The 16,338-nt window shown below is 44.6% G+C and overlaps 1 protein-coding gene across 2 annotated transcripts in view; it reads left to right on the forward strand.

Annotated features, from left to right (window-relative positions):
* Positions 1-16,338, forward strand: part of LOC115137514 (beta-1,3-glucosyltransferase-like) — a 167,276-nt gene that overhangs the window by 98,824 nt on the left and 52,114 nt on the right. For both annotated transcript variants that reach the window (XM_065024671.1, XM_065024672.1), the window contains exons 5-8: positions 2,801-2,877; positions 4,213-4,324; positions 10,921-11,057; positions 12,206-12,269. In XM_065024671.1, the coding sequence (XP_064880743.1) occupies positions 2,801-2,877; positions 4,213-4,324; positions 10,921-11,057; positions 12,206-12,269 (390 nt within the window). The remainder of the gene's footprint in view (positions 1-2,800; positions 2,878-4,212; positions 4,325-10,920; positions 11,058-12,205; positions 12,270-16,338) is intronic.

Genomic DNA, 16,338 nt, shown 5'->3' on the forward strand with positions numbered 1-16,338 from the left:
ATGGAGTATGGTGGTAAGTGCAAGGCACAGCAGTTTGTGTCAAGAAATGCAGCGCTGCTGATTTTTCATGCTCAACAGTTTCAAATCAAATCAAATTTATTTATATAGCCCTTCGTACATCAGCTGATATCTCAAAGTGCTGTACAGAAACCCAGCCTAAAACAGCAAGCAATGCAGGTGTAGAAGCACGGTGGCTAGGAAAAACTCCCTAGAAAGGCCAAAACCTAGGAAGAAACCTAGAGAGGAACCAGGCTATGTGGGGTGGCCAGTCCTCTTCTTGCTGTGCCGGGTGGAGATTATAACAGAACATGGCCAAGATGTTCAAATGTTCATAAATGACCAGCATGGTCAAATAATAATAATCACAGGCAGAACAGTTGAAACTGGAGCAGCAGCACGGCCAGGTGGACTGGGGACAGCAAGGAGTCATCATGTCAGGTAGTCCTGAGGCATGGTCCTAGGGCTCAGGTCCTCCGAGAGATAGAAAGAAAGAGAGAATTAGAGAGAGCATACTTAAATTCACACAGGACACCGAATAGGACAGGAGAAGTACTCCAGATATAACAAACTGACCCTAGCCCCCCGACACAAACTACTGCAGCATAAATACTGGAGGCTGAGACAGGAGGGGTCAGGAGACACTGTGGCCCCATCTGAGGACACCCCCGAACAGGGCCAAACAGGAAGGATATAACCCCACCCACTTTGCCAAAGCACAGCCCCCACACCACTTGAGGGATATCTTCAACCACCAACTTACCATCCTGAGACAAGGCCGAGTATAGCCCTCAAAGATCTCTGCCACGGCACAACCCAAGGGGGGGCGCCAATCCAGACAGGAAGATCACATCAGTGACTCAACCCACTCAAGTGACGCACCCCTCCTAGGGACGGTATGATAGAGCCCTAGTAAGCCAGTGACTCAGCCCCTGTAATAGGGTTAGAGGCAGAGAAACCCAGTGGAAAGAGGGGAACCGGCCAGGCAGAGACAGCAAGGGCGGTTCGTTGCTCCAGAGCCTTTCCGTTCACCTTCACACTCCTGTGTGTATAAAGAATGGTCCACCACCCAAAGGACATCCAGCCAACCTGACACAACTGTGGGAATCATTGGCGTCAACATGGGCCAGCATCCCTGTGGAATGCTTTCGACACCTTGTAGAGTCCGTAACCCCCCGACCAATTGAGGCTGGCTGGCTGTTCTGAGGGGACGGGGGACGGGGGGTACACAACTCAGTATTAGGAAGGTGTTCTGAATGTTTGGTATACTCAGACTGATTCAGCTGCATATTTCTATAAAAAGTGGCTGTGTGTAAGACAGTCACTTGCAGGAGCTCGCAGAGTTTGTACGTGCGTGTGTGTGGGTGCGTGCGTGCGAGCATGCGAGTGTGGAGGCTCTGGCTGTTGCAGGGACCAAGCCCCCCCACCCTTTCCACACACACCCCACCCAGTCTACTGATAGGGCTTAGCATAATGTGTGTCTGTGATGGCTGTGTCTCTCTGAAGTGGTGTAAAGCGATGGGTTTTTGTCCCTGCAGCCTGCCGGGTGTTTGAACTGACTTGTTTCTTACTACCTGAGGTGAAAGTCAAGTTTAGACTGGTGAATATGCCATTATGTTGTTAGTGTGTATATGGGGCTTGACTGAGCTGCTGGCAAACCCCCAGCTGACTAATGTGATTAACGTACTGGACACAGACTAGGATTAGGGATTTACAGTCCAGTACTATGATGGTGTGATGCTAGGTATTTGTGGGGCATTGCTGTTGAGTAGCCTGAGTATTTAAATCAATCTGGAGAGAGGCTGTGTGTCTGTGTGTCTCTGTGTGTCTGTGAGCAGCATGGTCCCCCTTGGTTTCCAGTCTGCTGAGTGGAGTGGATGCAGTCATGAACCCTTGTTTTCCTCTCTGTGCGAGACTACCTCAGGCCACTACTGAATACATCACATGCCCTTCAACTCGGAATCAGAGAAGGTTTGATTGAAACCCAAGTTTCGTGTTTTCACGAAAGTGGCTAGGGCAGTCAAATACTTCAATACTTTGTGGCAATCTTTTGCACACCTGAGTACCTTTAGGCTACACACAGTTTGTTTGTTTTAAAATAACGATTCTATAGGTACTTAGTAGAGCTGGGCGATATGAACAAAAATCCATATTGTGATAAATTGCCTGAAATTGCGATAAAAGGATGACCCTTTAAACTACTACTAGTAGTTTGATGGTTGTAGCTGTCAATTGTCCATTTAACAATCGCCCATATTAGCAAACATTTCATTTCAAACTTCACATTTCTCTAGTATAGGCTACTTATTGTAATGAACAACATCAGCAAAATGCCTGCGATAAGTGATCGCTGTGGTCAGTGTCAAATGTTCGGTTTATCATCCCAGCTCTAGTACTTAGGCTTTGTTTCTGTGCCTCTGCTGTCTCCAACTAAACAAACACAATTTCTTCTAATAAAGATTCTTTGAGGACTGTCCTTCCATAGGTTCCTTAGGTTGTCTTTCCTCCTGCTGTAAACTAAAGACTCTTTGGTTACTCTGCTCTAAATTGAAGAGTTCCTTTCTTAGTTACTCTGCTCGGGATTACTGCTGTAAAGAAAAGACTACCTCTTAGGTTAATGTTTTAAAGTAAATACTATTTTAGTTAATCTGCTGTAAAGAAAATACTTCCTTGGGTTACTACTGTAAACACTTCCTTAGTTACTCTGCTCTGAAGTCAATACTTCTTTAGGTTACTGCTGTAAAGTAAAGATTTCCAGAGGTCCCACTGTTGGGCTTGACTTAAACACTCTTTCTCTTTTCAGACACCCCCTCCGGTCCTGCTCCTCCACAGTCTGACAGACAATGAGGGAGACTGGAGCATCCTTCCTGTGCTGCCTTAGTAAGTGCTTGGACCTGTCAGCTCTCAAAAGAGCAGCCATTACCCACATTCACAAAGACTTCCATCTTGTAATTCCCATCCATACAGTACAGTATGGATGTAACGAATCACCGATAAAGTTTACGAATCGGTGGTTAAACATTTTTTGGGCCTCAAATGACTTGTGACAACTGCGTCCTCTCCTTCAGTGTTGAACTAAGAATGTAATTATGTTGATGGTTATTGAGTAATTTTGCATGCCGAACAACAATATCAGTAGTCTATTCAAACTGCGCACTGTGTGCAGCCTCGTGCGCAGACCAACGAGAGGTAGGCCTATTTCTGATCGACAAGTCACATTCAGCATTTAAATGTTTGCAAAATGGCCTTCACAATATTATGCTTTATTTGTTGAGTGACAACCAATGTAATTTGCTAGGTAATTTTATTCAAATGCATTTTTGAAAATTGTGATTTACTGGAATATAAATAGCTTAAGCTACTGCCGGAGACAACTCAAGCATGCACATGCAGCTTTCAAGACATGTTGGGCGAGCTTCACCATCCCTTCATCAAATCTAACATTGCCCCCCACCATAGACATATACGTCATTCACACATGCATGCAATCATGCACTCACTCACACACAAACACACTCACTCACTCACACACACCAGACAGAACCAGCTCATGAGCTCCATCAGCAGCAGGGCTACTCTAAAATGTCAACGTTGAGAACAGAGTGCCCCATGGTGGCGATGGGGTGACGTCTTTGAAATAGTTTAAAACGAAAACGTGCAGTTCTTGTATCCTATAGGTGCTCGTATCTAGATACGTATCAAATCGCCTTGTAAGGAAAAGATGCACATCCCTACTATACAGCATGTGACTGTCTCCACCTGCTAGGGTCAGGCAAAAAACATATCATCTCTGGCAAATAATCATGTAGCAATATTGGAGGTTATATGAAAGTATTATTGATTTAGTACAGCATGACCGATACACACAATACTTAATTCATTTGAATTTTAGAAGGTATTTCTCCTATTGTATAACAGGATTAGCTACCATACTATGATAGTTACCTATAGCCGCCCGTCAACTTATGCCCTGTTCTGCCTTTTGCTAGCCTGGGTGTCAGTCTGTTTCTGCTCTCTTGCCAACTACTTATTGAATTCTCATGCCAAACAATGACAACAATGATGGAGAAGGCAAGAGCGTAATACCAATCTGGAACCAGGCTAGCCTTTTTCCTACAATGAGGTCAAAACAAGAGGTCATGTCATGAATGTATCCACTGGTTCAATAAGCTGTGCAAAGGTCTGGTTACCCTGACAGTATTTCTGCTTCCTCAGTTTATCCTTGTTGTTTGGGAAGAACTCATCCTGGTTGGTGTTTCTGGAAGAGGAGACTAACGTCAAGGTGACCAAACTGCTCCAGGCCCTCAGGAAGTTTGACAGGAGAAAAGTAAGTGACCCACAGACTTAGGATTGTAATAATAATATTTTTACACGGAGGGACCGCTCTGTACCAGTCTTTACTTACCGTATTCACAGTACTTCACTTCTCCTTAGCCAACAACAGGGGAATTTCCCCACTGAGCACCAGCCTTCTGTCTCAACAGCTGTAATAGTCAGTGGGTTGGACCTAGTCTTGGAAACACACACCCTAGGCAACAGCAGTGACTAGGGTCTGGGATTAATGATGGACTCTCTTGGTAACTTCGAAAAGGAAAAAAACTATTCCGGGTATGGTCCTCTTCAGCAGAATACCGGCTCTGAAATACTAACCCTGGTTATGGTCAAATTAAAGTGAGTATTGGACATCATTTTTAATTCCAACCTTAAGCATTGGGTTGGATCCTGTATCTGGGCCCATATAAACCTAGTTTCTAGGCAGATAGGTTGCTTCCGGCAAAATATATCAATGCTCCAGCTTAACACATCTGTAGAAGTTCCAGCATCAGTTGGGATAGAGTGGTCGGAAATAGGAATCGTGTTACCGATAACGTCGCTGCCGGATCCACTTGTTGCTCTAGCTCAGGGATGGGCAACTCCAGTCCTCGGGGAACCCAGCTAACACACTTGACTCCAATAATCAACTTCAGTTTAGAATGCAATTAATTGAATAAGCTGTGTTTGCTAAGGATGGAGAAAAAGTGTGACACCACTCTGGCATCCCAGGACCGGAGTTGCCCATCTCTGCTCTAGCAAATGCAATTCCTGCCTGCATTTTAAGCTCTGCCTACCCAAACTCATTATTTGTTGGGAGAGTTGTCTGTCATGAAGAGGAATTTTACGAAATGTTAGACAGAAGCCGACATCATCCCGAACCTTGTGCCGTTGCCTATCTTGGCCTGTCTAGGCCTGCAGTCCAACCAGCCTGTAAAGCAGGCTGTCTGTCAAACACAGTATGAGCTGTTTTAGCCTCCCGTCCTCCAGAGGCCTATTTTAATCTCTCACTCCAACAAAAATAATAATGTTAACATTTTATCTTGACCGGCAGCACAGATGCATGCAGGGTTTATTAAGGTGTCATCATTTGGGGCGGAAGGTAGCTTAGTGGTTAGAGCATAGGGCCAGTAACCGAAAGGTTGCTAGATCGAATCGCCGTCGCTCTGCCCCTGAACAAGGCAGTTAACCCACTGTTTCGAGGCCGTCATTGTAAATAAGAATTTGTTCTTAACTGACTTGCCTGGTTAAATAAATAAGTATTTAAAAAAGATATATATATTTAGAGAGAGATTTTTAATTTTGAAATACACCATTTTACTTCTAGCTCGTCTCCAGGGCCACTCTCTGAGGTTCAGGATCCAGGTGTTGCAGGTTGATTACCTAGTTGTTATAAACCATGAGCACAGGATGCCAATAGAAGGTTTTGTCCTCCATAGTGTTATTGAGTTAATATTAATTTTGTTTTAGAAAAGTGGATTCTGAGGATAAAACCAGATAATGACAGTTGAAAGAGGTGTTGCTTCATTTGTTTTTGAAGCAACACCTGTCATCCTATTGACTGTAAAAAAGTGAATGCTTAAACTTTCTGGATTTTGTTACCATCAATCATTTGTATAGGTTTTATCAATGTTTCCAATTTACTTGGCTTTCCTACGGTCAAGCATATATTTCTTGTTGTCTTGGGAGTTCAAAAATTATGTTTTTGTTGCTTATTTTTATGGATGAAAGATTAGTTTTTTGATAAGCCTGTACAGTTGAAACAGGCTTTAAACCAAAGCACGGGATAGAGAACTCAAAGCCCAATATCATCCAACGGCCATCCTGATTAGTACATCCCGATACCGTCCAATGAACAACATCAAACTAATTACACCTCCCGGTGGTACACCAGACCTTCACCAAAAAATGGTTTTGTTGTTATTAACAGAGAACAGAGGTTCAAGCTATTCTTACTCTGAAAAACAATGCATAATAATTAAGTGAACCTTCCATCTGCTAGCCGGGACAGCCTGGAACCTGTAAGGGATTCCAATTCCAAGTGGGAAATAGAATTCATTATTATCTCATCATCCACACACAGCCCTGTGCTCTGTGCACAGCGCTATATCAGGGATGTAGGCTGTCAGAAAGGATGTAGGCTGTCTTATGACTCATTTGAATAAATCACTCTGTATGTGTGACTTCAATTTAGACTCAATTCGATTCAGTATTAACGCAGGGACCATCTTTACTATGGTCAAATAAAGTCCCAGAATAGTTTTGGGTACTTTAAAAACAGCTACTACTTTAATAACTGGTAGACTCCCCTCAGAGATATGCTTCCATTTATCCGAATAAAATAAGTGTATGCATGCAAGCAGTAGTTTGTTAACAAAGACATGAGTAAATTTGCGTGTCATGTCTAATTGGGAATCATGTTTGCTCTTTTTATAAAATGTCTTTCTGCAATGTTTCTAATGTTTATCACCTCAATTTTACATTTACATTACATTTAAGTCATTTAGCAGACGCTCTTATCCAGAGCGACTTACAAATTGGTGCATTCACCTTATGACATCCAGTGGAACAGTAGTGCATCTAAATCTTTTAAGGGGGGGGTGAGAGGGATTACTTTATCCTATCCTAGGTATTCCTTAAAGAGGTGGGGTTTCAGGTGTCTCCGGAAGGTGGTGATTGACTCCGCTGTCCTGGCGTCGTGAGGGAGTTTGTTCCACCATTGGGGGGCCAGAGCAGCGAACAGTTTTGACTGGGCTGAGCGGGAACTGTACTTCCTCAGTGGTAGGGAGGCGAGCAGGCCAGAGGTGGATGAACGCAGTGCCCTTGTTTGGGTGTAGGGCCTGATCAGAGCCTGGAGGTACTGAGGTGCCGTTCCCCTCACAGCTCCGTAGGCAAGCACCATGGTCTTGTAGCGGATGCAAGCTTCAACTGGAAGCCAGTGGAGAGAGCGGAGGAGCGGGGTGACGTGAGAGAACTTGGGAAGGTTGAACACCAGACGGGCTGCGGCGTTCTGGATGAGTTGTAGGGGTTTAATGGCACAGGCAGGGAGCCCAGCCAACAGCGAGTTGCAGTAATCCAGACGGGAGATGACAAGTGCCTGGATTAGGACCTGCGCCGCTTCCTGTGTGAGGCAGGGTCGTACTCTGCGGATGTTGTAGAGCATGAACCTACAGGAACGGGCCACCGCCTTGATGTTAGTTGAGAACGACAGGGTGTTGTCCAGGATCACGCCAAGGTTCTTAGCGCTCTGGGAGGAGGACACAATGGAGTTGTCAACCGTGATGGCGAGATCATGGAACGGGCAGTCCTTCCCCGGGAGGAAGAGCAGCTCCGTCTTGCCGAGGTTCAGCTTGAGGTGGTGATCCGTCATCCACACTGATATGTCTGCCAGACATGCAGAGATGCGATTCGCCACCTGGTCATCAGAAGGGGGAAAGGAGAAGATTAATTGTGTGTCGTCTGCATAGCAATGAATGTAATGTAATGTAATAGGAGAGACCATGTGAGGTTATGACAGAGCCAAGTGACTTGGTGTATAGCGAGAATAGGAGAGGGCCTAGAACAGAGCCCTGGGGGACACCAGTGGTGAGAGCACGTGGTGTGGAGACGGATTCTCGCCACGCCACCTGGTAGGAGCGACCTGTCAGGTAGGACGCAATCCAAGCGTGGGCCGCGCCGGAGATGCCCAACTCGGAGAGGGTGGAGAGGAGGATCTGATGGTTCACAGTATCGAAGGCAGCCGATAGGTCTAGAAGGATGAGAGCAGAGGAGAGAGAGTTAGCTTTAGCAGTGCGGAGCGCCTCCGTGATACAGAGAAGAGCAGTCTCAGTTGAATGACTAGTCTTGAAACCTGACTGATATGGATCAAGAAGGTCATTCTGAGAGAGATAGCGGGAGAGCTGGCCAAGGACGGCACGTTCAAGAGTTTTGGAGAGAAAAGAAAGAAGGGATACTGGTCTGTAGTTGTTGACATCGGAGGGATCGAGTGTAGGTTTTTTTCAGAAGGGGTGCAACTCTCGCTCTCTTGAAGACGGAAGGGACGTAGCCAGCGGTCAGGGATGAGTTGATGAGCGAGGTGAGGTAAGGGAGAAGGTCTCCGGAAATGGTCTGGAGAAGAGAGGAGGGGATAGGGTCAAGCGGGCAGGTTGTTGGGCGGCCGGCCGTCACAAGACGCGAGATTTCATCTGGAGAGAGAGGGGAGAAAGAGGTCAGAGCACAGGGTAGGGCAGTGTGAGCAGAACCAGCGGTGTCGTTTGACTTAGCAAACGAGGATCGGATGTCGTCGACCTTCTTTTCAAAATGGTTGACGAAGTCATCTGCAGAGAGGGAGGAGGGGGGGAAGGAGGATTCAGGAGGGAGGAGAAGGTGGCAAAGAGCTTCCTAGGGTTAGAGGCAGATGCTTGGAATTTAGAGTGGTAGAAAGTGGCTTTAGCAGCAGAGAGAGAAGAGGAAAATGTAGAGGGAGGGAGTGAAAGGATGCCAGGTCCGCAGGGAGCGAGTTTTCCTCCATTTCCGCTCGGCTGCCCGGAGCCCTGTTCTGTGAGCTCGCAATGAGTCGTCGAGCCACGGAGCGGGAGGGGAGGACCGAGCCGGCCTGGAGGATAGGGGACATAGAGAGTCAAAGGATGCAGAAAGGGAGGAGAGGAGGGTTGAGGAGGCAGAATCAGGAGATAGGTTGGAGAAGGTTTGAGCAGAGGGAAGAGATAATAGGATGGAAGAGGAGAGAGTAGCGGGGAGAGAGAGAGCGAAGGTTGGGACGGCGCGATACCATCCGAGTAGGGGCAGTGTGGGAAGTGTTGGATGAGAGCGAGAGGGAAAAGGATACAAGGTAGTGGTCGGAGACTTGGAGGGGAGTTGCAATGAGGTTAGTGGAAGAACAGCATCTAGTAAAGATGAGGTCAAGCGTATTTCCTGCCTTGTGAGTAGGGGGAAGGTGAGAGGGTGAGGTCAAAGAGGAGAGGAGTGGAAAGTAGGAGGCAGAGAGGAATGAGTCAAAGGTAGACGTGGGGAGGTTAAAGTCGCCCAGAACTGTGAGAGGTGAGCCGTCCTCAGGAAAGGAGCTTATCAAGGCATCAAGCTCATTGATGAACTCTCCGAGGGAACCTGGAGGCGATAAATGATAAGGATGTTAAGCTTGAAAGGGCTGGTAACTGTGACAGCATGGAATTCAAAGGAGGCGATAGACCGATGGGTAAGGAGAAAGAGAGAATGACCACTTGGGAGAGATGAGGATCCCGGTGCCACCACCCCGCTGACCAGAAGCTCTCGGGGTGTGCGAGAACACGTGGGCAGACGAAGAGAGAGCAGTAGGAGTAGCAGTGTTGTCTGTGGTGATCCATGTTTCCGTCAGTGCCAAGAAGTCGAGGGACTGGAGGGAGGCATAGGCTGAGATGAACTCTGCCTTGTTGGCCGCAGATCGGCAGTTCCAGAGGCTACCGGAGACCTGGAACTCCACGTGGGTCGTGCGCTGGGACCACCAGATTAGGGTGGCCGCGGCCACGCGGTGTGGAGCGTTTGTATGGTCTGTGCAGAGAGGAGAGAACAGGGATAGACAGACACATAGTTGACAGGCTACACGAGGCTACGCTAATGCAAAGGAGATTGGAATGACAAATGGACTACACGTCTCGAGTGTTCAGAAAGTTAAGCTTACGTAGCAAGAATCTTATTGACTAAAATGATTAAAATGATACAGTACTGCTGAAGTAGGCTAGCTGGCAGAGGCTGCGTTGTTGACTATGTAGGCTAGCTGGCAGTGGCTGCATTGTTGACACTACACTAATCAAGTCGTTCCGTTGAGTGTAATAGTTTCTACTGTGCTGCTATTCGGGGCTAGCTGGCTAGCTAGCAGTGTTGATTACGTTACGTTGCGTTAAAAGAACGACAATAGCTGGCTAGCTAACCTAGGAAATCGCTCTAGACTACACAATTATCTTTGATACAAAGACGGCTATGTAGCTAGCTATGTAGCTAGCTACGATCAAACAAATCAAGCCGTTGTACTGTAATGAAATGAAATGAAAAATGTGATACTACCTGTGGAGCGAAGCGAAATGCGACCGGGTTGTTGAGTGCGGAAGTTCTGTTCGGTAGACGTTGGCTAGCTGTTGGCTAGCTAGCAGTGTCCCCTACGTTAAGGACGACAAATAGCTGGCTAGCTAACCTCGGTAAATTAAGATAATCACTCTAAAACTACACACTCTAAACTACACAATTATCTTGGATACGAAGACAGCAAAGACAACTATGTAGCTAGCTAACACTACACTAATCAAGTCGTTCAGTTGAGTGTAATAGTTGTGCTGCTAATCGGTAGACGGTGGACGTTAGCTAGCTGGGTAGCTGCAGGGCAGATAGCAGTGTAGACTGCGTTAGGACGACGAAATACGATAATTACGCAATTATCTATGATACAAAGACGGCTATGTAGCTAGCTAAGAAGAAATTGCTAAGATTAGACAAATCAAACCGTTGTACTATAATGAAATGTAATGAAATATAATACTACCTGCGGACCGAGTGCGGATGCGACCTCAATGAATACAGCCCGGATGTGTGGCGCATTAGCAGCAATGTCACCGTGATGCTGATGATGTCACATCCATCCCTCAGGAGTGGTTCCTGGGTAAACCTCTTCATGATGAGGAGTCGACCATCATCCACCACTACGCCTTTGCAGAGAACCCCTCCATCTTTAAATACCCAGACTTCTCTGCTGCCTGGGCCCTTAGCATCCCCCTGCTTGACAGGTCAGGTCCTAATCTATATCTACCTTGTTTAACTCTTGTTGTCTCCATCTACCTTTAAAGGTGCAATCTGTGATTTGTACATCCATTTAAAAAAAAAAAATTTTTACTTCTAAATTATTTAAATAACTACTGTATTTCGTCTTGGAAAATATAACTTATGAATGCCTTGTGAGATTAGTTCAACTGTTTTATCTGATCAGAACCCAAAATATAAGCTGTTTCAGTCCACTGTTTATAAACAATGTGTACTGAACAAACATTTTAAGTGGTGGTCCCATGTTTCATGAGCTGAAATAAAAACATCCCAGAAATGTTCCATATGCACAAAAAGCGTATTTCTCTAAAATGTTGTGCACAAATTTGTTTATATCCTTCTTAGCGAGTATTTCTTCTTTGCCAAGATAATTCATCCAACTGACAGATGTGGCATATCAAGAAGCTGATTAAACAGCATGGTCATTACACAGGTGCACCTTGTGGGGACAATAAAAGGCCACTAAAATGTGCAGTTTGTCACACAACACAGTGCCACAGATGTCAAGTTTTGAGGTGAGGGAGCGAGCAATTGGCATGCTGACTGCAGCAATGTCCACCAGAGCTATTGCCTGATAATTGGATGTTCATTCCAACGTTGTTTTAGAGAATTTGGCAGTGCGTCCAACAGGCCTCACAACCACAGACCACGTGTAACATCCGGCTTCTTCACCTTTGGGATAAGTCCACCCAGACCCACCCAGGGCTGCACCCCTACCCAGTCATGTGAAATCCATCGATTAGGGCCTAATGATTTTTATTTCAACTGATTTCCTTATATGAACTGTAACTGAGTAAAATCTTTGAAATTGTTGCATGTTGCGTTGATATTTTTGGTCAGTATAAGTTGAAAAAAAAACACTTTATAGCTTTAAAACCTAGTTAGAACTATCAGTTTGATCTGATGGATGCACCCATAGATCTATTTTCCCTATTGGTCTTTAGAAACCTGAATAGTGACCACATCTCAGCAATAATGTGCTCTACTGGACAATAACTTTTTTTTATACTGTTTATTTCAGTCTATCAATAATCATTGTTCAATTCTTAGTGGTCTAGGGAAATAAGAATATTTATAACTGCAAATTCTAATAGACAGGGATTTGATCTTGCAGGCTCGCAAGCAAAGTGAGAGATGAACCACTCAAGTCTGACTTCACTATCGATCTGAAGCATGAGGTAAGATTTATATCTGACCGCTTTATCACTGTGAGTTCTGATGGTTCTAATGGAAATGTGTATAAAGAGTAATTCAATCAAATGTAAAATATTGGAATATCGGCTACAGTTTGACGGCATGGAGTAAAGCAGATGTTTTTATCGCTTCATAATTTGTGTCACTAACCACGAATCCCTCCACAGTTTTTATGCACATATAAAACCCATATTTAAAAAATGATGGAAACAGGAAGTCTGGGTACAATTTTAGAAATGCAAACAGATACTTTTTTGTTCGACATGGTGGGATCTTTTTGTGTCTGTAAAATTAATTATGCGAGAAATGGCAGTGGAAATGTGTTAATGCGCAAATATTGATATAACCGTCATATTGAGGGAAACAAATTGGAGTCCCACTATGACTTGAGAAAGAATGCAGTTTATTAGGCTACAGATTAAATTACATTTACATTTTACATTTAAGTCATTTAGCAGACGCTCTTATCCAGAGCGACTTACAAATTGGTGCGTTCACCTTAAGACATCCAGTGGAACAGCCACTTTACAATAGTGCATCTAAATCTTTTAAGGGGGGGGGGGGGGTGAGAAGGATTACTTTATCCTATCCTAGGTATTCCTGAAAGAGGTGGGGTTTCAGGTGTCTCCGGAAGGTGGTGATTGACTCCGCTGTCCTGGCGTCGTGAGGAGTTTGTTCCACCATTGGTGGAATGATAAATGATATAAATGATGATGACGTTCAGAGTATGGTGTGAGTGCACAGTGGTCTTGATGCTCCTTTCCCAAACATATTGAGGATCTTATTCTGGTGACATGATGATTATTGCTTGACTGCCGTTTGACAAATAAAAATATCCTTGCTCTTATCCATAATAATCTCATCATGTAACTAGCCTACCGGCATTGTATCTGCAAGCTGTTGGTTAGAGCACACGTGCCAAGACCAGAGTGGGCACATTTGCTATTTAACACAACAGTTTGTGACAAAACTAGAGTTAGAGTTGAAAATGTGATGGAAACTCATATAACTTTAGATTTTTTTTTCGGGACATGAAAACTTAAGCGTTAAAAGTATTGTACATTTTCGGTGCACTACGTCATCACACACTGATTTCTGCCCGCAACAAGTCCATTTGATGGAAGCACACCACTGGTGGGAAAATTTGCATATTTTCTTTTTGCGGATTCTGGAATATTGTCATGAAAATCTGTTGCTAATTGGATTGAAACCTAGTTGATCTTCAATTTGTATTATCCTTCTCTGCTGTCCCCTGCCTTTTCCTGCTGCTGTTGACTGGAGAGCCAAGCAGATGCTAATCAAGTGAAGTATAATTTAATATAACCAGGTGTCAAAAACTCATTACATCTGACAATAGCCCAATAGAAGCAGCTTCCTCCTCATAAAGCCCCCGGTGGCTGTCACTTTGTTGTCTGAGGACACTCTGTCCCTGTGACTTTGCCTTTCCATTCTGTTTGTTTAGCCCCATCTCAGAGCATCTTCAGTCCTTCATTCAGGGAGAAATAGAATTGCACTCACTGTATCCCTGTCTCTCTGTCTCAGCTGGGTTTTTCTCCCAACTGTCTGGACTCATATTGCCTGTCACATTTCTCTGACTCATGGATTTAGCCTCAGATATGAAAGACAGGGAAAGATAACACTTTACAATAAGGATATATTAACATTAGTTAATGCATTAGTTAACCTGAATAAATAATTCATTCATATATCTACTAAGCAATTATTCATGGTATGTATGTTTACTAAGCCATCAACAATCCATGAATTCATTATTTATCAAGCTTATAGTTCATGTCAGTTAATAGGTTAGACGTCAGTGAGGTATTTGACATTATTGATCATAGTCTGCTGATGGAAAAATGTACAGTTGAAGTCGGAAGTTTACATAGACCTTAGCCAAATACATTTAAACTCAGTTTTTCACAATTACTGACATTTAATCCAAGTAAAAATTCCCCGTCTTTTTTTTTTCACCTTTATTTAACCAGGTAGGCAAGTTGAGAACAAGTTCTCATTTACAATTGCGACCTGGCCAAGATAAAGCAAAGCAGTTCGACAGATACAACGACACAGAGTTACACATGGAGTAAAACAAACATACAGTCAATAATACAGTATAAACACGTCTATATACAATGTGAGCAAATGAGGTGAGAAGGGAGGTAAAGGCAAAAAAGGCCATGGTGGCAAAGTAAATACAATATAGCAAGTAAAACACTGGAATGGTAGTTTTGCAATGGAAGAATGTGCAAAGTAGAAATAAAAAATAATGGGGTGCAAAGGAGCAAAATAAATTAATTAATTAAATACAGTTGGGAAAGAGGTAGTTGTTTGGGCTAAATTATTGGTGGGCTATGTACAGGTGCAGTAATCTGTGAGCTGCTCTGACAGTTGGTGCTTAAAGCTAGTGAGGGAGATAAGTGTTTCCAGTTTCAGAGATTTTTGTAGTTCGTTCCAGTCATTGGCAGCAGAGAACTGGAAGGAGAGGCGGCCAAAGAAAGAATTGGTGTTGGGGGTGACTAGAGAGATATACCTGCTGGAGCGTGTGCTACAGGTGGGAGATGCTATGGTGACCAGCGAGCTGAGATAAGGGGGGACTTTACCTAGCAGGGTCTTGTAGATGACATGGAGCCAGTGGGTTTGGCGACGAGTATGAAGCGAGGGCCAGCCAACGAGAGTGTACAGGTCGCAATGGTGGTTAGTATATGGGGCTTTGGTGACAAAACGGATTGCACTGTGATAGACTGCATCCAATTTGTTGAGTAGGGTATTGGAGGCTATTTTGTAAATGACATCGCCAAAGTCGAGGATTGGTAGGATGGTCAGTTTTACAAGGGTATGTTTGGCAGCATGAGTGAAGGATGCTTTGTTGCGAAATAGGAAGCCAATTCTAGATTTAACTTTGGATTGGAGATGTTTGATATGGGTCTGGAAGGAGAGTTTACAGTCTAACCAGACACCTAAGTATTTGTAGTTGTCCACGTATTCTAAGTCAGAGCCGTCCAGAGTAGTGATGTTGGACAGGCGGGTAGGTGCAGGTAGCGATCGGTTGAAGAGCATGCATTTAGTTTTACTTGTATTTAAGAGCAATTGGAGGCCACGCAAGGAGAGTTGTATGGCATTGAAGCTTGCCTGGAGGGTTGTTAACACAGTGTCCAAAGAAGGGCCAGAAGTATACAGAATGGTGTCGTCTGCGTAGAGGTGGATCAGAGACTCACCAGCAGCAAGAGCGACCTCATTGATGTATACAGAGAAGAGAGTCGGTCCAAGAATTGAACCCTGTGGCACACCCATAGAGACTGCCAGAGGTCCGGACAGCAGACCCTCCGATTTGACACACTGAACTCTATCAGAGAAGTAGTTGGTGAACCAGGCGAGGCAATCATTTGAGAAACCAAGGCTGTCGAGTCTGCTGATGAGGATGTGGTGATTGACAGAGTCGAAAGCCTTGGCCAGATCAATGAATACGGCTGCACAGTAATGTTTCTTATCGATGGCGGTTAAGATATCGTTTAGGACCTTGAGCGTGGCTGAGGTGCACCCATGACCAGCTCTGAAACCAGATTGCATAGCAGAGAAGGTATGGTGAGATTCGAAATGGTCGGTAATCTGTTTGTTGACTTGGCTTTCGAAGACCTTAGAAAGGCATGGTAGGATAGATATAGGTCTGTAGCAGTTTGGGTCAAGAGTGTCCCCCCCCTTTGAAGAATCTTTGGGAATCTCAGACGACACGAAAGAGAGGTTGAACAGGCTAGTAATAGGGGTGGCAACAATTTCGGCAGATAATTTTAGAAAGAAAGGGTCCAGATTGTCTAGACCGGCTGATTTGTAGGGGTCCAGATTTTGCAGCTCTATCAGAACATCAGCTGAATGGATTTGGGAGAAGGAGAAATGGGGAAGGCTTGGGCGAGTTGCTGTTGGGGGTGCAGTGTTGTTGACCGGGGTAGGAGTAGCCAGGTGGAAAGCATGGCCAGCCGTAGAAAAATGCTTATTGAAATTCTCAATTATGGTGGATTTGTCAGTGGTGACAGTGTTTCCTATCTTCAGTGCAGT

The sequence above is a fragment of the Oncorhynchus nerka genome, linkage group LG11 (assembly GCF_034236695.1).
Source record: "Oncorhynchus nerka isolate Pitt River linkage group LG11, Oner_Uvic_2.0, whole genome shotgun sequence".
Taxonomy (NCBI): Eukaryota; Metazoa; Chordata; class Actinopteri; order Salmoniformes; family Salmonidae; genus Oncorhynchus; species Oncorhynchus nerka.